The sequence below is a fragment of the Centroberyx gerrardi genome, chromosome 12, assembly GCF_048128805.1.
Source record: "Centroberyx gerrardi isolate f3 chromosome 12, fCenGer3.hap1.cur.20231027, whole genome shotgun sequence".
Classification (NCBI taxonomy): domain Eukaryota; kingdom Metazoa; phylum Chordata; class Actinopteri; order Beryciformes; family Berycidae; genus Centroberyx; species Centroberyx gerrardi.
Window position 1 is genome coordinate 24,998,425 of NC_136008.1, and position 26,163 is coordinate 25,024,587.

Below are 26,163 nucleotides of genomic sequence, written 5' to 3' on the forward strand. Positions count from 1 at the left end.
TAAAGCTAGGAAACAGAGAGAAACTTTGGGTTTGTTTAGTCACTGGGATGTAAAACCAGGAGCTGCTCTATTGACAATGATTGGGGCGCTGACCTTATGGAGCAGTAAGACACTAAGTTGAGTTGTCATACCAAAATGAAGTTTATATTCTAGCATTGCTAACAGGTATGAAGCAGAATTTATACCTCCTCTGGGTGCAAGAACTCACACACAAACCCTATGGGTCAACGAAGTCACCGCCCCATTCATTGTTTATGGAGCAATGCCAGATTTTACATCCCAGAGACATCACAAATTTATGTGTTCGTTCTTCAGTTCCTAGCTTTAGGGAACAGCGGTGCGTGTTCACAAGTCTTGACTGAACTGTCCCGGGGCACAGGACTACCATATGTGAAGTTTTAAAATGGGAGGCATTCCCCTTTAAGCACTTCACTGAGCACGTTTGTCCGCTGAGGAATATTCAAATGGTCTTCTATTGATGTTAATGTGTGTCAGTGGTAGGCCTGCAGTCCCTTCTGAAATTAGAAGTCTTAAGATGTGTATTGAACGTCACATAGAGACTATTTAATAGTCCCAATTTAATGTCAGTTGGAAGTCGTTTTGAAGTCAAACAGCGTCAGAATTCACACAAGAGCTTTCTGCTACACAATGCTTCACTATCACTGGAGGTAGCATACATACAGAAAATGCATAATTCATGCCAACTCCTATTCAGAGAATGGGCAGAAATATGTACAGATCAGAAAGCTGCCATATAGAATCATCCCGAGCATAGAGAACTGCTTCAGCACCGTCCCAGCTGGCTGAGACTGGGGCCATTTGGGCAGGAAGCATCGTACAGTGTGATGGGGATCGGTACAAAACAGCGCCTAAAGGCCGAAGTCGCCCCGTTGCCGCATCAGCTCACCGTAGAGAGGGTGGGAGGTGTTGTCTAAGATGGAGTTCAGTTTAGTCCTCATCCTCCCCTCTGTTACTGCCTCAAGGGTGTCCTTCTTCAGCAGTTTGTTTATCCTGCCTGTCTCCCCTAGCTTGATGCTGCCTCCCCAGCCAACCGCTGCAGAGAACAGCATGCTGGCCGTAGCTGATTGACAGAACATGTAGAAAAGTCCGGGAGATGCATAGAAAGACCCCGAGGCTCCTCTAGAACAGCGGTTCTCAAACTTTTTGGTTTGTGAAGCCTTAAAATGAAGTGATGGCTACTCGGGCCCCCCCTCCAATCACGGGCTGCATATGCAGAGTGATGAACAGCCAAAGAATGATTTTCCCTTTTCAGGTTTGATTTGATTTGATTATCAGAGGAGGCCTAGAGACTGAAAACTACTCAGTATTTCACAAGACAAAAGCAAAAATGAGAGAAAAATTTGACAAATTACACATGATAATAAATCTGTATAGTTGAAATATGTTTTTTTCCTATCCCATCTCGCAACCCACCAAAATTATCTTGTGACCCCCTGGGGGGTCCCAACCTCCAGTTTGAAACCCACTGCTCTAGAACAGTTCTGGAGGTGCAGCAAAAAAATACAACTAGTGTTACAAATTCCCTGAATAAAGTCATATTACTTTAGGAATGAGAAGGAGTTACAAGTAGTGTATTAGTTTTCTGAGTGACAAGCCCTGGATTCCGGGATCTTTCTGTGCACATAACACACACTATAAAATTTTAACACCAGTCATAAATAAATAAATGAGTAAATATAAATAATCCGAGTTGCGAGGTTTTCACGCCAACCGTAGCGCTACGCTAATCATGTTCTCCCAGTCAAAGAAATGATGTAACGTCCACATTTCAGATTAATAACCAAGCGAGCCGTGTCATAAAGCCGAGATAAGAACAGGCTGACATGTGACCGGTGGATGGCGGCAGCAGTGGTTCCTCTTGTCACAGCCGTAACGCCACTGAAATGCCACTGTCAGTTATTGTTCCTTGGTTGTCATGGCTTATGCGAAATCCATTTTCTCTGTTTGAATACATTCTGTCAGGGAAGAAAAGATCCAAACTCAAATCTTCTCTCCCCATTTTTTGTGACAGGGAGCATCTGACAGAAAACAGCATGCGTGGCCTCCTCGCAGATGTGTTTCTCAGACTTCAGTCAGTCATTGCGCTCTTCACTGCTACTATGGCTTCATTTACTTTTACACTGTTGTCTTTGACCTCATCGTATCTGGGCGTCTGTCACCTTCATCATCTGCCGAATTGGATTGGAGACCATCACGGTCTCATTCATTACAATCTCATTCATCCATTAAACTTAGCCGTGCATTCCATTAGAAAGTAAATTCATTTTTGATGGATTTGTCTGTTTATACAGTCAGAGGAAGATTGTTTCTGCATTCCGAATATCAGATTCCAGTTTATAGTGTGAACGTAGCCTATTTGCTCAATGGACTCCTCTTCATACAGACATAAATAGATCGTATCTGTCTTCCATGTGGTGAAAGAGAGCAGTGTGATGGATTTTTCTATTTGTACATACATGGAAATGTCATATCTGCTTTCCATATAGTGATAAACTTCAGCAGAAACACTTCCACAGGAAAGCCTTCTGAATTCCTTTGATGGCACACAGGCAACTCAAATTTGCAAATACATACGTCATATGGATCTGATCTTTTCATTGTCCAAACAGAAAGAAATATCCATGTTGAAACAATAGTGAAAATATTGGATCTGTGTCACATAGCAGGTAAAACGATAATATCAAAGCCAGCTAGGTGTTCATCCCATCATCCTTACCTGTATTTTTTGGCCTTGGCCCAAACAGTGTAAACCTGGTAACGCACTCTGCATGTAAAACCTCAGCATGGTAAGGTATGTCTGCACCAGGACTACAAAAGGAAGGAGGTGGAGACTTTCCGCGATGACGCTCGCTCTGGACCCCAAGGGATTTCATCGTGCTCCAGCCTGTATCTGAGCTGGCAGGGTGCACCCAGCCTGTCAGACACTGCCGCGGCTTTGGAGGAACTTTCCCTCGCTCCTTTAGTGCCATCACGACACTCCCTCCACTCTGCGTCAGCCCCAGCATCCCCAACTCAGCATCCTGACGTCCTTACAAAACTGAGCAGTCAAAAGTGTGTTCAGATCCATCTGGGATGTCCAGATCAGAGAGGAAGAGATGGGAAGAGCCCATCGTCTCAAGTTAACAGGCTGAGGCGATTTTAACTTACAATCCCTACTTTTGACAATATAACTGTTTCATTATTTGGAAGAACAATTCAAAGCACTCACAGATCTAACCAAGTCACAGATCAAGTTGAAATAATTTGAGGGTATTTAGTGACTAGATTCATGTCTGAGATGCCTTAGAAACCGTCACACAGCTTTGTCTCTTGGCCAGTTGGCTTTAGTGTGCTATTAAACTATTTTATTTGGAAAATGAGCGTTGTAACAGCAAATATATTACAGTGACTTAATGACTTTCAGAGTATTGTTGAAACAAGTGAGACCAAGCAGAGTGCTGGTTACAAACTTGGCACGAAGGAGTGTATGGGTAAATAATGCAATATTGCTTTTCATTAGCGCACTGATGTTGTTATGTATACACTCGTTTTTATTGAATTTGTTGTTATGGTTAAAGCAAAATAAAGGCAGCTTTATTTCAAGCAAAGTTCAAGTAAAAATTAGTGTTAAATTACAGAGATGAAGTAGAGGTAAAAATAAGGAAAATACATTGGCAAAAGCCACCAGTATCTACACACTGTAGAAGACAGTTTAGCTTCTATGTACATGGGTTCTCTCCTGATTGCAATGTCCTAGTTATGTTCCACACTGAATTTACATGAACTGGATACAAGCATGATTTTTATCCACTGCATACAAGCCAACCACGGCTGCTCATCATAAATAATTAACAGATTTCTTCCTCAAGCTGAAGTTGTCTCATTGTAATTGCTTATAAAGGAAAGATTATAGACAAGTCATTTATGGGCCTTCATACTTTAAACCTGCTTTATGAAAAACCTATTCCTAGAAGCTTACAAACAACAGTTTCTCACAGATCCAAGTTGAATTAATTTCACAGAATAGGCTTCTTAATATTCCATTAATATGATTATTTATAAAGACAAACATTGCAACACAACCGCTGATGAATATTGAAATGTCTTTTGTCCTGGTCCGTGTCAGTAAATATAGCTGGAAAAATCACTAGGTAAGAGCTCCGTAAAGTGCTTGATGATACTCAATCAATGAAGCTTCTGATTGAATATAGTTAGACAGAAGCTTCTCGGAGATTATTTATAATTCAATAATGGAGCGCTCGCTGTAGACAGGGGCTAATGTAAATTCTGACTCTAATAAGGATAAATTCCTCTGCAGTCTCATGTTCTCTGCAACAGCAATAATATATTAAATCAGCTATAGATAATAGTCGTTTGTTCACTTAATTATGTCCATTGAGTGAGTTTGACTGCAGCTGTGCCTTTTGTGTTGCATTCATTTGCTAAACAAGATAATGCAAGTCATCACGAAAACCAGTGGAACTCATTTGGCACTCAACCTAGTGTCAAGATTGTTAATTTAAATGAACTCATATTTTTTACTTGACACATTGTAAAATACCCAACACAGCTGGATTAATTGATATTAAAAGGAATATGAATATAAATGAATATAAATGAAAATGAAAAAAAAAAAATGAAATGAAAAAATTATAAGATGAAACACAGTGCAGCCTGTCTCATTATTTAACCCATGCCAGACAATCCCACTGTGTAGTACCAGCATTTGCAGAAGTCCCCCATCAATATATCCCGCATAAATTCTACATTAGTGCTTTCTGACATGTAAATTAGACCTGAAAAGGCATCTTGTAACACACAACTCCAAGACCGTTCCCGGTGCTTTCTGAGACCAAAGAGACCGCCGTTTCAATTTTACGAATAAATCTTTTGGTGGGCAGAGCAGTCGGGGGCAGCAGTAAGTCACCGCTCGCCGTAAAAAGTGGGACTCGTATGATGGCTGCATCTGTCCTTCGGTGACACCGCAACACTCCCTCCTCTGTGCCTCAATCCCAAAAGCCCCAAACAGCATCACACCATTCTGACAAAACAGCGCTGTCAGAGTCTGTCTGCATCTGTCTGTGGTCAGTCTGTGTGTAGAGAGTGAACAGACTATGTAGGCAGTGAGACAGGGAAATGTCTGTCTGTCTGTCTGTCTGTCTGTCTGTCTGTCTGTCTATCCTCAGAACGCTGCCTCTGTATCATGATCTTGACACAGATCTCTTCTTTGCAAACATTCGGCTCCATGTGGCTCGGGCTTCATGTGTTGATCCTGTTTGGACAGCACCGAAACAATCAGATCTGTGTTAAATACGGCTTCACACTGGGCTCCACACTGATTGGTGTGTCAACACAGGCTGGATTTCAACTGCCTGCTCAAATGTGACTTTGTTTGTGTTGCCACCTATTCAAATCTGATTCAGATCTCATGAATAGGTGAGAAAAAGCTCATCGGATTTGAGCAGGCAGTTCAAATCTAGCCCGTGTTGACTGACACACCAATCAGCGGAGAACAGAGTGCGAATCTGTATTTGTAGTGAAAGAGCTGTCTGTCTCCTCGATCCCAGACTCTGGCTTCATTTACTCTTACGGTTCAAAATCTGATGTTCATGCTCCTATGTGGCAAGTTTTTTTTTTTGTGTGTGTGTTTTTTTAAATTGGTCTTTATTGCTGTCTAAACAGAAAAAAAAAAAACAGATTTTGTGTGTTTTTTTTCCCAGGCTTTGACGGAAATGGAAAGATCACACGTCACATAGGTGAAAAAATGAATACAATAGGGTTTGATCCAGTAGTTAAAACGAAGAGGCAGTCAGTCACGGGGGCACTCTGGAGAATACTGTGGTGGTGGGTGGTGATGGTGGGGGGGTTCACAGCCAAATCACAGCAATTAGTAGGAGAAGCACAGGAGACTAGTGCCCCCCAGTGTTTGTTTGCTGTATGAATACTTGTGCTGGTGTCAGATGATTGGGTCAGAACTAACACCTAGTTGAAATTCTCTTTGCAGTGATCCCCACTGATGCAGGGAATTTATTTATTTTGGCATCAATGCCCCCCATGATACCTCAACTTTAATTACTGATCAAATTATTCAGAAATCATTTACATTTGCTGTATATCCTGTATTTATACTGCGCTCCAGTGACAAAGTAGCAGTTCCATAAGCTTTATCTTTTGAATGGAAATCCATGGAGGGCTACTGGTTGTTTTTACATAAGGCAAGAGGTCTGCGGGTCTCTTTGCATGTTTATCCACGACTTGAAAAGATGTTGGAATGCCATCTAGAGGACTCAATAGGTGTCTAGTGTGTAGTTGTTATGTATCTGGGCATAATCAGCTTCAACATACTGTATGTTTAATACAATCAAGTGTAATCAAGGCTAAGAGCTGGAAATGACAAATGACTTGAGCTGTGTTTTTCTATTAATATGCATTCAGCCTCAGCTGGGTTCTCATTCATGGATGAAGCCTTTCGCTATATTCCTTTCAATGGCAATTCTCCACAGAGGGACGTGCTCCCAGTAAGACTGTATTAGCCTACATTATTTCATGTATTTTCAGCATACAGTATGTCTTTTGCTTTTCTTCCCTACTGTGACGCATTATTCATAATCCCTTGTTGTAGGTTGGATGGATGGGATATCAGTCACCCGTCCCCGGCTGATTTACATGGGCAGGTTCCTATCAATGTGTAACCAAGGTGAACCAGGGAGGTCACATGACCCACCGGATTTCAAACGGTGTCATTGTACTGTACTTGCCTTCAGTTCCACTCCCAGCTACCGGATGAAACGTTACATTCTTATCACATACAACAGACTAATGATGTATCATCACAGGAAATTAAAAAATGTAAAAGAAGTCTTTGTTGCGGTGCATGAAAGCTCTCGTCTTAACATATTCCAAAGGCCTGTGGATCGGTATTGGCAAAAGAAAAGATAAAGACAGGATTTGCTCTGACAGAGTGCCAGCCTGGTTCGTTTAATGACATTTTAAGAACTTCATCTGAATATCCCATTGAGCCTAATGAGGGATACATCCTTTCTCCCTGGAGCAAAAGTCCTGTCTCTGTGGGAACCGACTGATAGCAGGTAGACTTTGCCCTGGAGGGGAACCAACACTACAGGAAGAGCAGCCGAGCAGATTCCTGGGCGTCACACCAGAGGTAGGGGACATTATAATGGATTAGTGCTGTTATTAATTGATTTATGCGAAACAGACCTAAGTAAAATAACAATTGATCACATTTTGACGACTTGAAACACAGGAGTACTTTTGACGTGCTCAACTCATCATATCTCTGGTGATGTTCCAACCGCTCAGGCTATCTATCTTGGCTATCCGCTTGGAAACCCAAGTTCAGCCATGTCATGTAGTCAAATATTTGAAACTGTGCTCAACTGTACTAGATTTTCGCCCTGGTCTGTCCATCACAGGTTTCGGTTTGCGGTGTTTGGTGGGGAGAAGCTGGAGAAAGGGAGAAGAGCGAATGTGTTAATTTAGGTGGCAGAAGAGTTGGCACTGCCATGAGTTCATAGGTTATTATTGGTTCAACCGTATTATCCATACGGAAGTGAAATACCTTTGCTTGCTCTATTGCATAAACACATTTCAGTCACACTTTTCATGACAATGTTGATACTACTGTGAAACTTATGAGGGCTTGGTAACAGATGATTTCTTACTTTTAGTGTAGTCATGGGTTGTTGCTGTTGATATTATTACTGGAGTTGTGTGTCAGAGTTGCTCATTGTGTGAATAACTAATGATATTAATTGCGTTGCAGTGAGAATGATTAATGCCAAACCAGGAATGGTAAAGGGGATTTGTTACTCTAATCTCTTTTCCTTGGTTTATTGAGTATCTGTCCTCTTTGATGACAACTGAATTTCCTTTGAGATCAATCAAGCACAACCTATCTCAATGACACAGCTGTGGTGAATGGAAGCTTAAGGCCACAGCTATGGATGTTATGAATGACTGTGTGCCATGACCATGACCTTAACTGACCATTTTTTTCTGGGTCGTTGAAAATTTCAGGTAACGTTGGGGTAGAATGGAGCAAACTAATGGCAGAGATAACAGTGACTATGGAGGTAATCCACCGCCTTATAACCCCCAGGACTATGGTCAGAGTCCTTACCCAGGGACGAGCTATCAGGTTAGTAGTACTACTACCAGTCTAACGTCTTAGTAAGCCTGACGAGGGAGAAAAACAACATTTAACTATCCACCCACAGTCCAAAGTGTAAGGACTGGGGCAGCGAGCCAGGCTTTTTTGCTGTTCACAATTTAATCACATGATAGATTTGATATCAAAAGATTAGTGTGGTATGAACCAAAAGCACAGACTATCAGCGTAAAATCATGTAGAACCTCCACATGCATTACTTCTACATTTGATTACAACTGTATAAATAAGTTTGAATTCCTCTGATTCCCTTCCATTCATTCAAATCAAAAAAGTAAACAGAAACTGCAGTTCCCTTATATGGTTCAAGGTTTTTCAGTTTTGGGATGTTGGCGAAACTCCAGCGTCTAGAAGTAATTGGATTGAAGGTTGTTTGAACCCGGCTTTGGTGTCTCTGGTGTCTCGGTTGGGATTCACCAGGTTGGAAAGGGGAACATTGCGGTCGTCTCTCCTCCTGGGCCCTATGATAACATGGTCCACCCCGAGGGCCAGGCAGCTGGAGGCGACCAGCAGTTTGGCGAAGCGCCGCCCGACTACTCTCAAGGCTTTCCGGATGACAACCGCTTCGGCGACGCCGCCATAAGGAGAGGTGAAGGAGGGAGGAATAGACAGAGGGGGGAAATAAGAGAGTCTGTGTGTTTTCGGTTTGTGCGGTCAGAGCCGAACCAGAATGAGCAATATTTACTCTCTCATTTGCTTTGCAATGTTTTCTTAAAATTGATTTGGAATTGGAAATGGTTCCCCCGCTCTCCGCTGTATCCTGCTCAGCTCTTCACCTCCCACACAACACAAATCATTTAAAACGAGACGATGAAATGTGGGTTCAATGAATACAGAAACATTTTGAAATATTGTGTGGCATGAACAGCCCTACCTGCTTGTCCGCCTCCTCTGCTGTGTCTCTCCGTATATCAGCCTGACTGATTTTTTTTGTCTATTTGCCAGCCTCCTTCTCTGCTTGCCTGCCTGCCTTCCTTTCTGCCTCTCTGCCTCCTGTCTGTCTTTCTATCTATTATCTATCTATCTGGTCTGTCTGCTTTGTTTATCAGTTTTTTTTTCTGTCTGAGCAGGTTTCATAAGGAAGGTCTACTTGACCTTGATGATTCAGCTCCTGGTGACCGTTGGGATCATCTGCGCTTTTCTCTACTGGTGAGTCACCGTTACACAAGGGAATTCCTTCCAAAAGAGATGAAGTCCTGTCAGGTCTTCATCCAGCCCCCCCCCCCCCCCTTCAGGATAGTATATGACTTAAGAGCATTTTTGCCACTTTATATATTTGCTTGCAGCAGTATGAAAGCTTCATATGTTTTGTATAATGGATGTGCAAGAACACTGCTTCAGTAATTCCTTTTCATAAATTGTATTCAGCTCCCATGTGCACAATGTACTGTCCTCTGTTAATATTTAATAAATTAATTCTGCTGGTTTCTATCAAACAAATTGCGCTGCTATAAAGCAATCTCCCTCTCCCCTCTTCTCTTATTGAATTAAAGGGACACTCTCAAGGAATGGACGTGGTCCAACTACTGGTTCTCCTACAGCATGATGTAAGCGATCACGTCAAAACGGAAAACATTCGGTTTGATAGTTTAGACGCCGCACATGTTCCTGTTGTTTTTCCCCCCAGTTTGACCACCTACAAATCTTCCATTGATGAGTTATCCAAATGAAAATGTCGCCCCGTGAAATCGACAGAAGTAAATCTAAAACTGCCACCCTATTCTGATTTTCAATCCCAGAAACAGCTAGCTACAGTGTGCATAAATAATGCACTGGGCGAATTCACATTTTGAACGCAGTGCTTTTCTCTGTTTATACCCTGTTTATTTGCTATTTACGATGCACTCTATATTCTCTGTGAAATAGGGTGGTGGTGATAGTGCTCATCGTGGCCCTGTCCTGCTGTGACAACCTCCGTCGTCAAGTCCCCCTCAATTTCATTGCCCTGGGCTTGTTTGTGAGTAGAGCCAGCGCCAGCCAGGCATCAAATTAAACCCCCTCCACACCTGCTCTATTTCACCGCATTCACTGTTTTTTTTTCTTCATGTATTTACTCTCTGTTTGTTTGGTATTCTCTCAGACTGTTGCAGAGGGCCTGATGCTTGGATCTGTGGCAGTGTGAGTGTCCTTGGATGAATCTCCACCCGATGCTGACTGATTTACACAGGAACAAAAAAAAAGAAAAAAGAAAACCTTAATAGCCCTATGTGATCCAGATCTGACGGTTTGTCGATCATCCAGAAATGAAGCTGTTAAACCTGATATTATCATCGCTGGTTAACAAATTATGGAATCAGATTTTCCATGTTTTGGCAGAATATAAATTGGTCACAAATTGTTTGAAAAAACACTTTTATGCAGCAGTGTAAACAGATTTTTGTGCCCCTGTAAACATAAGCCACCTTTTCCATCAGAAAGACACTTTCCTTTCTCAGCTGCTTGTCACTGATAGAGATGGCATCATTGGGGTTTGGGAGCTTGAAGCCTCACTATCAATAATTCATTCAAATTATCATATTTATAGGATATTGCCATAACTGAAGCTTTTAGTGTTATAAAATGAACACAGGCTATCTATAATGCAATGCACATCTAAGTATGGTCTGTGTGATTGTGCCAGTCGAGACACATAATACAGACTATTAAATGGAAAAATATCACATTTCTCATAAGAAAATGATGTTTTTCTTTCTGGCTGGAACAGCACAGTACAGTTGGTGTTCCCGCTCTGCTTGCTGATTGGTTAGACATGATGCCATAGGCTTCCATTCCCGTTGCATATCTGTTTGATTTTTTTCTGTCTGCAGGTACTTTGATGCTGAAGCTGTTCTCTGGGCTGTGGGGGCAACGGCGTTGGTGTCCTTTGCTCTCAGTCTGTTTGCTATGCAGTCAAAAGTAAGATCTGTCTGTCACACACTCTGAGCTCAGTTTGCAGTGCAGCCAATAGTCAAATTTCATAAACGGCGAGGGGTCGGCTATGCAGTCAGTGTTACATTTTCATATACCCAGTTGTGTTTCGTACGCAGTCAAAGGCAGATTTTTATAAAGTGAGCTGTTTGTTATGCAGTCAGCAGTAAATGTTTAAAATGCAGACCTGTTTTTGCTATGCATACAAAACTAAGTACTTAAATGCTGAGATCTGTTGGCTACCCAGTCAGATACTCTTCTCTGCTCTTTTTGCAATCAGAAGTAAGTTTTGTCATGGCTCTCTATCTGTCCTATCTTACCCATTCACACTCTGAAAGGGGCAGGGGAAAACTTCTGGGCCCCGAGTACTAGAATGTCCTACTCAAGTAGAAGAACTGTTACTTTGCTGTTATTTTACTTAAGTAGAAGTAAAAATCTACTTACGTAAATGTAAAAAGTAGCTCAATTAAAGTGTACTTTAGAAAAGTTGTTAGATGGGATCATTTCCATGCAATTCTAAAAGGGCGAGAGGATGAGAGTTCAAACTCGATTCTTTTAATTGGGAAATTTGGAAATTACAAAGTAAAGTGCACAAAGTAAAGCCAGACTGCTGACTGACCGTTCACTTTGAATGGCTCCACAAGTGGCCAAATTACAACTGGCCAGTTTCTGATGCTTAGGGACAGTCACAAAATCTGTCCTCTGTAATGGATGGATTTAAAATGTAGCTAAGTACAATACTTCAGTAAAAATGTACTCAAGTAAAAGTCAAATTAATTAGTATAAGTACATAAAAAAGCTACTCAATTACAGTAGCATGAGTAAATGTAACTGGTTACTTCCACCCTTGCTACCATGTAAGGGGTCTTGGGTTCAAAATTGGCTTCTGGAACCTTTTGCCTGTTACATCCCCTCTCTCCCATTTTTCTGTCTCTTTTCACTGCAAACTGTTTAATAAAGCAGAAATGCCATAAAATAATCTTTAAAAGCCACTTCCCCAGAAATGCCAGGGGCACGATGCTCCCCTGGGGAGACAGTTTTGAAAATCTGCTTTTAAAAACTAATTTTTTTTTTCAGTCAGTTTTGTACAGTGGCATGTACACACCCTTTCAAGGCAGAACATTTTTGACCTCTCACTGAGATTAATATGTAATCCAATCTAAAAATTACTAATAATTGAACAACTTTGAAATATCACATGCGACCCAACCAAAATAGCTTCTTTGTTTAGCAAGATGGTTTCCATTTCCATTTTCCAGAAATTAAGAAAAAAATATGCTTTCATGCAAGATTAGAAAGCACTCAATCAGTATTAGTATTTCTAAATGATGTTACTTGTTTATGTAAAAGAAGCTAGTGTTGATATTCAGTAACTCAAATTTACACAGTTCATTCCAAGTTGCACTGTTTTATCAATAAGAGTCAGAGTCATAAGAGTTTTAGCCTTTAAGAATTTGCACTAGGCTGCTGAAAGTGAGGAGGCGTTTTGAGAATCACTTTATTGATAGTTTGGCATGCTATAGACATTTGCCAGCCTACATATAGTGGAAATACTGTAAATTAGACTGCCCATTAGACTGGTTGTATGGCTCCTCAGGTCATCAGTGTTCGCGATGCCCCCATCTAGAAACTTAGAAACTCTATCTCTGTGTTTCAATCTGAAAAGTGCAAAAAGGCAAGGGAACCCCCCCGCCCTTACAGCTATATTGATTAATTATCCAGGCTCATACGCCTTGAATTAGCAGGGTTTTTTCAGTCTTTTAGATGCGTGTTGAACTGCAATATGCCCGTGATGTAGCCGTCCGCAGCGCCACACAGCACAGCTGCAATGCAGAGGACCTTGAGCGCCCTCGCTTTTATGGCCATGATGAGCGCAAATGAGAGATACTCTGTCTGCATTTTCTGTTTGAGAGGCTCGTCACATTCAATCCCTCTCTTCTCCCCCTGCCCCGTGCGCGCCAGTGGGACTTCACCGCGGCAAATGGGTGCATGTGGGCGTTTGGCTGGACCCTCATATCCTTCGCGTTGCTCTGTGGGATCATGCGCTCCCAGGTAAATCAAGGACACATTTATTTTATTAATTTTTTTTTACCAACAGTGAGAATGTTCTGACATTAATTGCAGTGGTGTGGAAAGTGAAGGCCAGACCAGAGTTTTTATCCCCCAGGATGTATAGACGCTGACCTGTACCCTGAGCAGACTGCAAAGACGACACCATGCACTTTAAAAGCTCTCCAGAGTTGCACTGACCTCCGACTAATGCACTTAAATGTAGCCTGCTGTTGTTGTTGTTGTTTCTTGACATGGCTGTGAGTGTTTTCCCCTTAAGCAAGGGAATCCACAGAAATACGCACTTCATTGATTTCAAAATGCTATCTTTACACCTGGTGAACTTGAACTTGAACAGAATGTAAACAATGCTTTCTCTAAGCATATAGTGCACAGCCGCCTACAGCAGCCTTTGCCATTACATTTATTTCATAACTATAATAGGTGGTGGGATCACAGTATGCCGGCCTTCTCAGCTTCCACCACGCTACTGAAGTAGGAGATTACTGTGGCTGCAGCAGTCATACATCATGTTGTACTCCACTAGTCATAGTTATGATATTAGGAAAAAGTCACTTCTCTATGGAACTTCTGTATTTCCCACAGCTGATTTTGTACCTCTGCTTCTTTCCACAGTATCTTTACATTGTATACGCCTGCCTGGGAACCTTGGTGTTCTCCATTGTAAGTACACTCTAAATTGTGCAAGGGGAACGCTTTCCTCCGACACAGGTCGAAATGGAAACAGACCTTTTCCAATGACAGAAATCATCACAAAGCGAGGCTTAATGTCAAGTGGGTCCGTGCAGTATGAGATTTGATCCGGGGCCGAGCCGGCCGCCTCCCGCGTCTGTCACAGCGGTTAGTGTAAAAAGAGAGAGAAACTCCAATGTCCCCGTGCCCTTTAATTTCAATTATGCACCGCTTAGCAGCAGTGGCCTACATTTTCACAGCCACCTCTCTGCGTGCCTTTGGCATTAACGGCAAATGTTGTGACCCGTCCCGTCAGCCGGTGGAACGAACCGCCGCCGCGCACGGAGCCGAACGGGCTGTCGGCGGCGAGCCGCGGCTTGTTTTCAGCTGCCGAATTTGGACGTCACAATTTATTTATTGGGCCTGTTTATCTGTGCGGTCCTCTTTAAAAGACCAGGAAAAGGACTGGGCATGTTTTTGAAGCTGATTCTCACAACTGACTCTTTACACACACACACACACACACACACACACATTGCCTTTCAGAATACCCTTCAGACATCAGTGTTGTTAGAATGATGCATATAATATAAAGAAGCATCTTTATTAAGGTCGTTTTTTTTTAACTGTACTGTATTCCTGTGTGCCTACTTTTATATTTCTATACCTGAACTGAACTGCATCTTTCCGTTCTGTCTCTCCACCCGTCTCTCTTTCTCTGTCTCCCTCCAGTACTTGGTGTTCGATACCCAGCTCATCCTGGGCGGGAAACACAGGAAGTACGCCATCTCTCCCGAGGAGTACGTGTTCGCCGCCCTCAACCTGTACCTGGACATCGTCACGCTGTTCCTCCTCCTGCTGCAGCTCATCGGCCTCTGCCGCTGACACCGAGCCGCCGTCGCGATGACACGCCGCTTTCCCAAAGGCTACAGCCGTGTCTGCGCGGGGGTGGAACGCCGTCGCCATTGCATCAAGTTTTTTTTAGTATGCGTCTAGATTTCATATTTGAATGGAGAGAGTCACACCCCTCCTTCTCAGAGACCCCAACTCTTTGTCTGGTTTGTCTGCCGTCCCCTATGACACCAACTTATGAAAAGATAGTGGCACGCCCTCATTATGTTATTCAGGACATCTGACACATGACCAAGATCTGTCCAAATAGAAAAAAAAATCTCTTTTTCATCACATTTTTGATCAAATTTCCTGTATGTAATTGCTGCATATGTATGCAGAAGCAGATGGAATGGATCTGAGAGGGAGAGACTCACCCCCCTCCATTAGATTAGATGTCTGCTGTCACCTATGTGACTAGGCAGCGACGTATCATGATGTCTGCATTATTCATCTGACATTCATCTGTCCAGCACATACACACTTTGTCCTTAAGTAGGCCTAACTGTCATTTATCAAGGTTCTATTTGGCAATGCAGTACTTTGTGTGTAGTGTATGCTTTTTATCATTACATATAGGCGACTTGACCACCTGAGTTGGTATAGAGCTGGCAGCTTTTTGTTTCTATTATACAATGACATGGATTACTACCCAGAAATCACGACACATTTCACATTCGCTCAGCCATCACATTTTATTGTTTCTGTCAATGAGGCCTTTGATCTTTCATTTAGCTTTTATTATTTCCACTCTTCCAGAGCAGAGAACTGAAACTTTAATGAGCAACTTGTAATTGGGAAATAGGAAGTGTGTGAATAGTCCAATTCACTCGAATAGTACCCAGCTACTAATTTAGTCTTACAATCAAATTGAAAATGAAATCAAAGTAGATTGTGTTTTTATGAAGGAGGCAGCAGGCAACATCCAGTGTGTGCGTCAGCCAATTCAGCCTTGCTCTGTTTGGACACAGATCTGATCCGCGTCACAGCTAGAGGGGCGTGTGACCAGCCTCTCTGAACTATAGATGATATGATCACAAGATCCAGTTTTGTCATTTGTCCTGTGGTTTAAGTGAAGTCTTACAATGCTTTTGGGAAACCAGATACCAGGAAGCACATTACTCCAGTGACACAAAGAACTTTTGAGCCTAAGCACTTCCATAAAATTCAGGTGGGTGTTCCACGACCGTTTTCCAGGTAACTTTGAATGAAAATTGGATAAACGAGAAATATTTATCACTTTTCTGTGGTAAAATGACTCAGTAACTCGATGCTACTTTGTGGAACACCTCTACTGTATGCTGTTCTCTGTGTATTTTTTTTTTATATTCCCTACTGAAATATGTAATTTGTACATAATGTGTATGTAACTAAATAACCAATAAAAAACTTGAAGAGCAAGTAAAACTCAACACATAGTTTATTGGCATCACACATCAAACATTTTTTCTTTCATATAAAGAGGGAATGTATCAAGTATAGACTATGAAAGTGCAAATAGCATTTCAAGGATTAGTTGCTTTACAATAGAAAATCTCAATGCGTTACAAAATATGTTTGCCATTTTAAAATAAATCACCTTGACATTGGAAGTGAAATACAAAGGAAAATACAAATTCCATTTAGATTTGTACCCATTTCATGCACAGCATACTGTTACAGAAAAAGGACAAAATATGTTAACTCCTCTGCTTAACCCATGTACATTATTCATGTCCAACAAAGTTAGCTCCACTAACCATATGGCACTCACAGTTTCACAACTTCAAGACACATTTCAAAGCAATCAATACATTTAGATTTCATGTGGCTCTATGAGTCGGCTAGAATATAAAGGTAACTTACTTCAGAACAGTCAGACATTAGTCTGGAAAAAATGCAATAATTGAGACTTAATTATAAAATACCAACCTTACTTATACTCCACATACTTTGTAGACAATCAATACATTTGAACTCAAATTGGTTATTCATTGTCTTTAATGGACCTTATTTTTGATTTCAAATAAATACCTACTTTATATTGCGAGTGTCTTCCATTTTAGTGTCTTCAGCTAAGATACATGGAACACATACAATAAGTCAGCTCATCCCAGTCAATACAATGTTTTTAGTTTCTAAACCACAGACAAACCAATTGTATTGTATCAAAGGAGCAAAGTCAAGAAGCCCTACTGCACAAAAATGAGAGATAAATAAAACTTTGTTTTTTTTTATATTTGGAAATGAGATTTCCAAGTATGAAATCAGGGTTATCCATTAACACATTACTACAACCAAAAAACAAATAAGCAAAAAAAACCAAAACAAAACCCTTCAAACAATGTCATAATAGGACCATAAAAGGGAGGCTACAAATATTTAGATGAAAAAAAAAAAATAATTAAAAAGGTTTTGTTTGCACACGATTGTTAACTTTGTGTGAGAGAAATCATTTTAAGGTAACAGGTGTTTATTTTGTATACACCGTTAGTAAATACTGTGTAATAAGCAAAAAAAAACGTGTCAAAAAATGAAATAACGGTGATTGACATAAAGGCACTGTAATGAATTGCGTAGAGAACCGTTTCAAAACACATGGACTCCCCATGTTTTTGAGATGCAATACACATTCATTTTTTTCCATGTGTTACACTGCAGCCCCGGAGATTTGCAGAGCTTTACGAAGGCTTAGCCTAAATTACAGTTTCAAGAACCCAGTGACAAATTACAGTGACTTGGGCTTGATTAATTAATTCACAGGACTGAATGTGATCGCCTGATTATCTCGTCTACTGGCCTTTCCTGCATTATATAAACAACAACTCACTGTCTATTTAGTCTGTCTTACCGCTTGGAGATGCTCCACATTCAGCTACAGTACTAAAACATTAATTCAAGACAGGCTACAATGGAATTCAGAGTATGCTATCACAATGGTGTGAACTGAATGATATTCTGCAGCCCCATTGGGACGGCAGCATGTGTCAGCATTTGTTGTTTTTCAAGACATTTCTCCATGAAAGTGTCTCAGGATTGAGGCCTTGAGATGAATAACCATTGTCAAGTCCATTTTGAAATGTTTTTCACTAGCTAGCCTACTTTCATTTGAAAAATTAATTCTACATTACTTCGAGTGTGAATGTTTCACACAACCCCTATGTTCTTTGCACCATAACTACAGATTTACACAACACACTACAGCTTTTAGATTAGTGTGATTTGAAAATATCACTCAGCTGAAATCTCAAATAACATATGGCTCTCTTACTGAGACCTTCACATTGAATTTTAGCTGGGTCGATGAGATTGTAGCAAGCAGGCACAATTTGCTTTGAAGAATCCACTTGGTGATAGCAAACTGTGCTTTTGCTAGTCAGTGTTTGGCACCTATAAAGTAGGCAGATATGGACAGGAGCGAGAAGTGTTTCTCAGACCGACTCTACAAACCGTACATTGGAACAAAATATCACTCTGCTCACTATGTACAGTTGAAAAACCTTCCTCCAATCCAAACACATACAGTAGGCTTTTACTCCAGTGGAAAAAAAAAAAGTATATATGCCTGCATATGTTCTAGGCTAAATCCTCTAAATTTTTATCTCCTCTATAACAGATTTCAGAAAAAAGCAACTTGTTCTTATTTATATCTGCACACAATCCATTTTAGGAAATATATTCTTTCAAATTCTAATCAAATCTAATCTCTCTTTCAGTTAGTGCTTTCTTTCCAGGAATGAAATCGCCTAGCCATCAGTCGCTGGGGGTGGGTGGGGGGGGGGTAAATCTGATTGCAACAATATAGGCTAACTGTCTGCGCTAAAGCTGAGCGTCTTCTTCCTTCTTCCCATCCTTTCCAACCAGCTACCAACCTGTGACACATTCTTCATTCCTGTATACATTCCGTCCGAGTCCTACTCGAGGAATAGGTAGAGACTATCCATATTCCTCACTTCTACTTTGCAATCCAGAGTGGTTTTTGGCCTTCCAAAAAAAAAAAAAAAAAGTTCCTTCCTGTCTCAACCAATCAGATCACACCAAGTGCACTTGCTCCTCCCACTCGGAGGAGCTGCTGCTGGGCAGCTGGTCGGACACCGAGTTGCACCGCGGAGTGTCGACGTGGCAGACCTTGGCGCCTCCCCGCTCGACGTGGTCGCCGCTCGTGTCGAGGGCGGCCATGTAGGGCAGCGTCATGGCGTCCAGCCCTACCAGATCTAACTGGGTCGGCCTCTCGGTGACGGCGGACTCCTTCTCCTCGAGGTCGCCGGGTCTCTGAGGGCAGAAACCCACATCCGCCAGCCCTTCCTGAGGCTTCGTGTTTTCGGGGAGGACGAAGACCCCCGTCTTCTCGTCGTCCTGCGGGCACCCTCCTCCGGCCGGGTGGAGCGCGTCTAGGTCCGTGTCCGTGTCGGTGGAGGTGGAGGGCACCAGCGTGATGCCTTGAGGGTTCATGTCGTGGAACCAAGCCATGATGTTGCCCAGCAGGTTAGCGTTGGCCGCCGCCGCGGAGGACGAGGACGGGTCGTGGCTGCCGCACGTGGTCGAGTCTATCGTGTCGCTGGAGGAGGAGAAGAGGCCCGTCGACGAGTTGCTGCCGCCCGGGGCCACCGGTATCGGCACGGAGCCGCCGTAGCTCCGGTGGTGAGTCTCGCAGTGCTGAGAGGTGACGGAGTACTGGCTGGTGATGTTGATGTTGCCGAGCCTCGCCAGGTTATCTCCCAGCTCCAGCAGTTCCGAGCTGCTCAGCGAAGCTCTGGGGAGGACCTCCACACTCGGAGCGCTCTGCTCAAGCCTAGAGGGCAGGGAGGTGCCGATGGCGCCGAGCGACGCTTCGTTGGCGAGGAACTCGTGGCTGGTCCCGCCCCCTGCCATCGCAGAGTCCTGGAGTGACAGCTGGATGGCCAGGAGAATGTTAGGGTCGTCGTCATCCAAAGAACCAAGAGCCTGGAACAGAACAGAAAAAACTGTTTAGCATTTATCTAACCAGGTTGACCTCTTGAGAAAACAATCAAAACATCTGGAAGACTGACAGCAAAGGCAAGACCCTTTTACTTGATTATCATAGTTTGTGCTACAAATTGCACCGATTTGACAACTATAGTGTCGTTACTTTTTCAACCATTTTTTGTAAGGCAGGATGCCCAGGGAAATGGCACTGAAAGAAAGTACCCATGCCCACATACCTAATACCCATATTCAGAGGAATCCCGTTACGAAAGGAAATGCAGCCGTTGCATTATATAGGCACAGCCATGACAAACTACTTAACAGAAGTTGCTCATAAAAGCTGATTATCTCTGTAGTTTGCTGTAACCTCATTTCCACTGTATTTGGAACAATGAATTAAACTTTGTATCTTTTTTTTTGTTTGGCACGGTGCCCAAATAGCAGTAGGCGGCTATGCACCTGTGGCCCACTATTCAAAGGACATTGTTTTATAGATCTGTAAAAAGAAATAAAATAAAAAAAAGCAGTGGTTATGAAAACATTTTTCCCACCACAGCCTTGACGAGCCACTTAGTGTTGTAAGGACTTTTAGAACTGAATTATAATTGATTTCTGAGGTGCTTTTGTTTGACGTTTCTGAAAAGTTTTCCGATGATGTAAAGAAACACATGCTGGAAGCCTTGGGTAGGAGACATGAGGTTAACAAGAGGCCACTCACCATCAGAGGACCTTGTCTGTGTCCATCCTGTCCATCTTTGTCAAAGAAAAAGAGAAAAAAAAAAGCCCACAGTGAAAACTCCATTGTCGTATTAAATGGAAACTTTACAGCAGCACTTGGATAGCAATTCAGCCGATTGCCACGTTTAGGAAAATCATCATCCTTTTAGTGAACGCTGCAAAATGATCAAGTAATAGCGACCTGACACAGGGCATTTTCAATGTGCCATTCAGCATTTGCCCAGAAAATACACTAACTCAATATCACCATCTGAAATTGATTCAGTTATTTTTCTGCCATCGACTAATCCTTCTTGGCACAAAAAAACCTATTAGCTTGCTTGAAAACTGCAAACTCGATCCGTCTTCCAATCCACAGCCAAAAGCAAACAAGTAAAGTAATGAACAGGACTTCAATAAATAACTTGACGCTGGTCTGTTGCTCATACATGAACAGTTTTTTTCCCCTAAAGTTTGGCTCAATAACCAAAGTCGGGTTAATGGAAGGTCAGAAATTGGTTCCCAAATTATTCTGGACAAATTAGTGTCTTCAAAAACAGAGGAATGTTGAGTGGATTACAGTATTCAAATTTTGTATATAAAGATTCTCCTAGTTAAAGTATAGTTGACATAGCTTTCCCATTCCCTACAACACAGGTCGGTTGAATAAAATGTTGTAGAGAAGTGGGTTAGTAGCCTAAAATCTGGGTAAATTTCCCTTGATATACATACACAACAGCCTATAAAATACTGTCATCATTCTCCCAACTGTCATCAAAATCTGACCAGCAGTGTCTGAGATAGTATTCATTTTTAAATTTAGTTATAGTTTAAGTTTAGTCAGATTTTAATCATGTCACATTGATTCAATTCAGCCAAGTAATCACTGATGAAAACGGCATATGATATTAGTTATAGTTACACTATACATCTGCTGCAGGAGCTCTTAGATTAGACAAATGAGTGTAGATAACAATTTGCAGTATTTAGACATTTCCCAATTCATCTGTTGATCTGGGAGCTGCACACATTCGCAGCTGTCTAATATTTTTGGAACGTTCTCAAAACCGACAAATGGGCGCTGCACTCTGTATGCTAATACATTTCTGTAATTGGATAATATAAACAAGTTTCTGTCTAAGTTTCCTTTTTGTAAAACAAAGGTGAGAAAGCACTGGCAGGATTTGATCCTGGGCCAGCGTTTAATACATTTTCATCAAAGGAAAATATTTAGAATATTATCATGGTGCAGCATTTCTTATCATCACAGTCAATTAAAAAACATTCTTAAACAAATATTTGCATCATTAAGTTCATGACAAATTGAACCCTGGTGAGATGTCGTGGCAAACGAACGGACAAATGACCAAACAAATGAACGTTGGAATACAAAGTCCTCCTCGCCACCGAGAAACGAAGTGAGACACCACTGATGGACAGTGGTGTCATCAAATACCTAAAGTGCTCTCGCTGGGGTCATCAGGGTCGGGAGTGTTGCTACGGAGACTAGACATGTCGCCTCGCCTCCTCTGCCTGTGTCTCCGTCTGTACTGGAACTCTGCATACTCCTTTAACAACACATCACCAAATTAAAAACACATCACCAAAAATACCAATAATATCAGGTTCACAACTCTTTATATTGTTTTCATTCCAACAGATGCTCTTATCATGCAATCAGCCAATCATGATGTCCCTTACTCTTACTCACATTGCTTTCTGTTGAGATTCAAGTCAAGTTGACAGTTGATGCCGACCTAGGGCTACAGTCAGACATATTTTTCCTGGTTCAGATCAGAGTTGTATATATATGATACAAATTTGATAGATGAATTTGTAAACGGATAGCTCTGCTTCGGGTTGTGAAGCAGGTTGCTTCAAATGTGGTGTGAGTCATCAGTTGCAGCAGAACATCAGCGCCTAGAGACGAGTTCAACACCTTTCATCACCAGACCAAGCCTTCGATCATTAGGCTCCAGCCTACACTGAAATTGGGCAACATGAGGATTCGGGTTCAGATGTCAGAAAAGACTTGGTGGGTATGCTGGACTGATCTCAACAGAAACCATAATAATTGATCAAAAGTGAAAGTGCCGTTATTAAAAGGAAAAGTAAATCAAATTAACTCACTTGGAAAGTTTTTCAAATATTCAGAATAATTTAAAAATACATATTCTGTCCAGGTTTACGCAAAATAATAGGTGCATAATAATGGCTATTCCTACTCTGTGAGCCTAAAAGCCAGTCTATGCTATGCTTTTTGCATCAGAAGTAGTGAGTCAATGCAGCCACAACTTTCATTATTATGATGAACAACCTCCCTCCCATTTCATATTTCTGGCACACTTTCACTCTGGGGAGTTTAACTGATGTAGAATCAATTAATATTTGTTTTAACAGAGGGTGTTCTAACACAGTGTGTCTGAATGAAAATACAGAAATTAATTCCAAAAATGTCAATCAAAATTGTACCGCAGTGTGTTTGTGTGCATGCATATGTGTTGAAATATACAGGATATCTATAGGTGATGGTCTTCATATTATTCTAACAATGCTGACAGCTCTGATGCATGATACGTATAGAGGAGTTGAGATCCAAGCTATGAATGATGCAATGCAGCCTGCATATTAAACAGTAATGAAGGCATAAAAGATACACAACAAAAACTAATTAATGCTGACACTAAGAAAGTACACACTGAGTTATTTTTAGTGTCAAACTGAAATCATAACAGTGTATGTGTGTATGCGCATGCACACCAGTAACACTTCATTGTTCTAGACAAGAATAATCTCATTTTGGTCCAACTTTAACCATACCAGGTTATAGTTAATATTACAGTAGTATTTATTATCAATGCAGTAGGAGTGAGATTGACTGCAAATGGGCTGTTTGGAAATTTCAGCTGGTGATTCAGCAAATGCGCAAGGTGATGCAGTGCAGTGACAGCATCAAGATGATGTGCTACAGTCAAACACCAGGCTGCTGTATGGTCTGTGTGTAGACCAGCATGAAAAGGATACACCTATTGAATTCGCAATGTACAAGCCACACACATGCCCGTCGATACCAAATTATCGACAGTGTTCTCCACTCAGCCATCTCACCCATTTGCAAAAGTCACTTAGTCACACTCCTATCATCAAAAGCCTGTCACCCAAACTGTGTCTTTCATGTTTCCGCGGCTCTAAATATAGCCCACTATGAAGTGATCTGCAGGCATTGTGGGAACCATGGAGAGGACCATCTGTAGCTGTGCCTCTGAGCCAGAGTCATCAGGCTTTGATTATTAGTATAGTGTTCCCATTAACTACTGCAGCTGACAGACAGAGGCTCTTAATTAGGGAGCAAAAATAAAATCCTATTTTTTAGAATGGTTTAGTGTTCAGCATCTGCTGGTAACATTCACCATGGACTTCCACATAGATACAAATTCAGTTGCTGACAATAATGAAATTGGCAGGCGTCTTTGTTATTTAAATCCTGTAGGTGGAAAAGAAAGTGGGGGGCACCTCACCTGAATTTATATTGATATTTTGTTCTTTTGAAGATGAGCCACATCTTTGTAGTGTGTGCCTGGCTTAATTAAATCTGTTCTTCTGAAATGCGAACAAGATGTAATTTCCATTTTTTATTTTTTTTTATTTTTTATTAGCCTTCTACACTTTCCTGAAGATTGTCTCATTTCAAAAGGGCTCAACAACAGTATAGCACAGCACAGCATACAGTGCCTTGAAAAACTGTTCAGACCCCTTGACTTTTTGCACATTTTGTTGTGCTATCAAGTTATTTCAAAATGCAGTTATTTGGGGAATTGTTTGTCTGAGTTCTATGCAAAGCACTCTGTTCTAAAGAGAAAGCAAAATTGAATGCGAATGTATAAAATTAAAATAACAGAGAAATTGAGTTTGCATAAGTATTCTACCCCTTTTGCTTTGTTTGGCATAAATTGCTACACTTGCAACATTTTTTTATCATCTGTTACTCAGCTGTCACATTTAGAATGTATTTAGCGATCCTGAACTTTTGCTTTCAAACTTTTATTAAAAATGTGTCTTTTTTTGCTACCGGGGACTTTGTCTCAGCTTTGTTAGCAAGAACGACAAATTTAATCAGAAGTTCAAAAGGAAAACATTCTTCACAACCACTAAATACAATTTAAATATGGCATCTAAGTAACAAATGATGACAACGCTGGGCAAATGTTTGCTAGTGTGGCAACTTAGCCCAAACGAAGCAAAGGGGTTGAATACTAATGCAAAATAGATTTCTCTGATCTTTGAATTTTATACTTTCACATCAATTTCTACAAATTAATTTTCACTTTGACAAGATAAAATGCTTTGCATAGAACTCAGCATAGAAATCCTGTATATATGCATTCTGAAATAACTTCATAGCACAATAAAATGTGCAGTATGAATACTTTTCCAAGGCACTGTACATAGATACATATTAAGGCCCGACAGATATAACGATCAGCCGATATTATCTGCTGATGTAGATAATAGATACACCATTATCGGCAAAAGTGCCGCCAATGAGGCACCGATAGAAGTCCTCCTTAGAAACAGCTAAATGAACGCAGAAACACCTGTGGCAGGTTGGGACAGTAAGAACATTTGTCCAGCAGAGGCAGCTGGTCACCGTCAGCACACAAATGCCCCGTCCGAAAAATCCCTGTACTGATCAGTTGTGGTTGGAATCACCGAGTGCAACGGGTGATTAGTGAGGCTCATTAGCATCGTAGCAGCCGTAGCCTCACTGGCCAGACAGCAATAAGGCAGCAAATGTTCAGCCAACCAGCAGCGACAAGACCAGCAGGGCAAGACACTCCTCCCTTGTTACAGTGAACAGAAAAAACTTGTGAAAGAATGTGACGATTACCTAAACTGTATTCCTCTGGCAGTATGAGCAGCCCAGTGAGACGGCAGGAGTCTACGTTTTGTTGTTAAACGGGAAGACGTGCTCAGGCTAATGTAACGTTAGCGCATTTGTGTTATGTGAGTATAGCAGTAGCTTGTAAGGATGCAACAGTAAGAGATTAATGGGCAACGGGGCTGTCTCTTTGCTGTTCTCTTTTCGAACGTTCCAAAAGTCTAGACACTAAACTAGACTAGAAAGTATTAAATCACTGTTGTCGGAAGAAAGCTTTGCATCTTCAAAATGTAAACTTTTTTCAGCTTGACGGCCATGCATTTTTCAGCTTATCCAGTGGGTTAAGAAAGGGTTTCATAGACCAGAGGGTCGTAGGACTGAATCCAGAGAGGACCGCGTCATCTTTCAATTCAAGTTAAAACATGAAAATCACCAAAATTGGAGTTGCGAGGTTTTGACCCGACGGCGACAAGATCAAATATTATGGCTTCATGCACCACAGCTGTGGTGATGTAGTGTGCACGCATAGTGTCGTGCTGCAGGAGGAGGCAGGTCAATTACCAAACCATTATGTGGTCTTCAGTTTTATGAGTGTTAGTGTTAACTACAAACTCCTGTTAGTAATGCTGAGCGACGGGGAGCGACCTGCTTAAGTCTTCGACCAAGTAGTGCGCTCTTAATTATTCCAACTGCGTGCACAGGGGGACAATGAACCATCTGGCATGGTCGGATGTGTTGAACAACATGGCGGTCATTTGGCCATTATCTGGCGAATTGTCTCTATCTCATAATGATTCAAAAGTTTTAGCTATATGCATCGCCATATGTCATTGTATACTGCAGCAGTCCCATGGTAAAAATGGGACTGAGAAGTTTATTTTTCACACTGTCTAAGAAAAAAAATACTGTATAT

General features: G+C 41.5%; 2 protein-coding genes across 2 annotated transcripts in view; one reads left to right on the forward strand and one right to left on the reverse strand.

The window, feature by feature from the left end:
* The first annotated feature begins 8,053 nt into the window (after nucleotides 1–8,053).
* On the forward strand, nucleotides 8,054–14,722 carry LOC139931871 (protein lifeguard 1). Its single transcript, XM_071925499.2, has 10 exons — nucleotides 8,054–8,158; nucleotides 8,609–8,777; nucleotides 9,259–9,337; nucleotides 9,682–9,735; nucleotides 10,055–10,145; nucleotides 10,269–10,306; nucleotides 10,996–11,083; nucleotides 13,058–13,147; nucleotides 13,781–13,828; nucleotides 14,570–14,722. Exons 1-10 carry the CDS (start codon nucleotides 8,054–8,056, stop codon nucleotides 14,720–14,722), a joined length of 915 nt encoding a protein of 304 aa, XP_071781600.2.
* Nucleotides 14,723–16,156: 1,434 nt separating this feature from the next.
* The window catches only part of ankib1b (ankyrin repeat and IBR domain containing 1b), a 36,053-nt gene continuing 26,046 nt past the window's right edge, over nucleotides 16,157–26,163 (reverse strand). The window contains exons 18-20 of the mRNA XM_071925481.2: nucleotides 21,828–21,939; nucleotides 20,373–20,407; nucleotides 16,157–19,651 (exon numbers count right to left, since the gene is read on the reverse strand). Of these exons, the coding sequence (XP_071781582.1) occupies nucleotides 18,740–19,651; nucleotides 20,373–20,407; nucleotides 21,828–21,939 (1,059 nt within the window). The 3' untranslated portion in view covers nucleotides 16,157–18,739. The remainder of the gene's footprint in view (nucleotides 19,652–20,372; nucleotides 20,408–21,827; nucleotides 21,940–26,163) is intronic.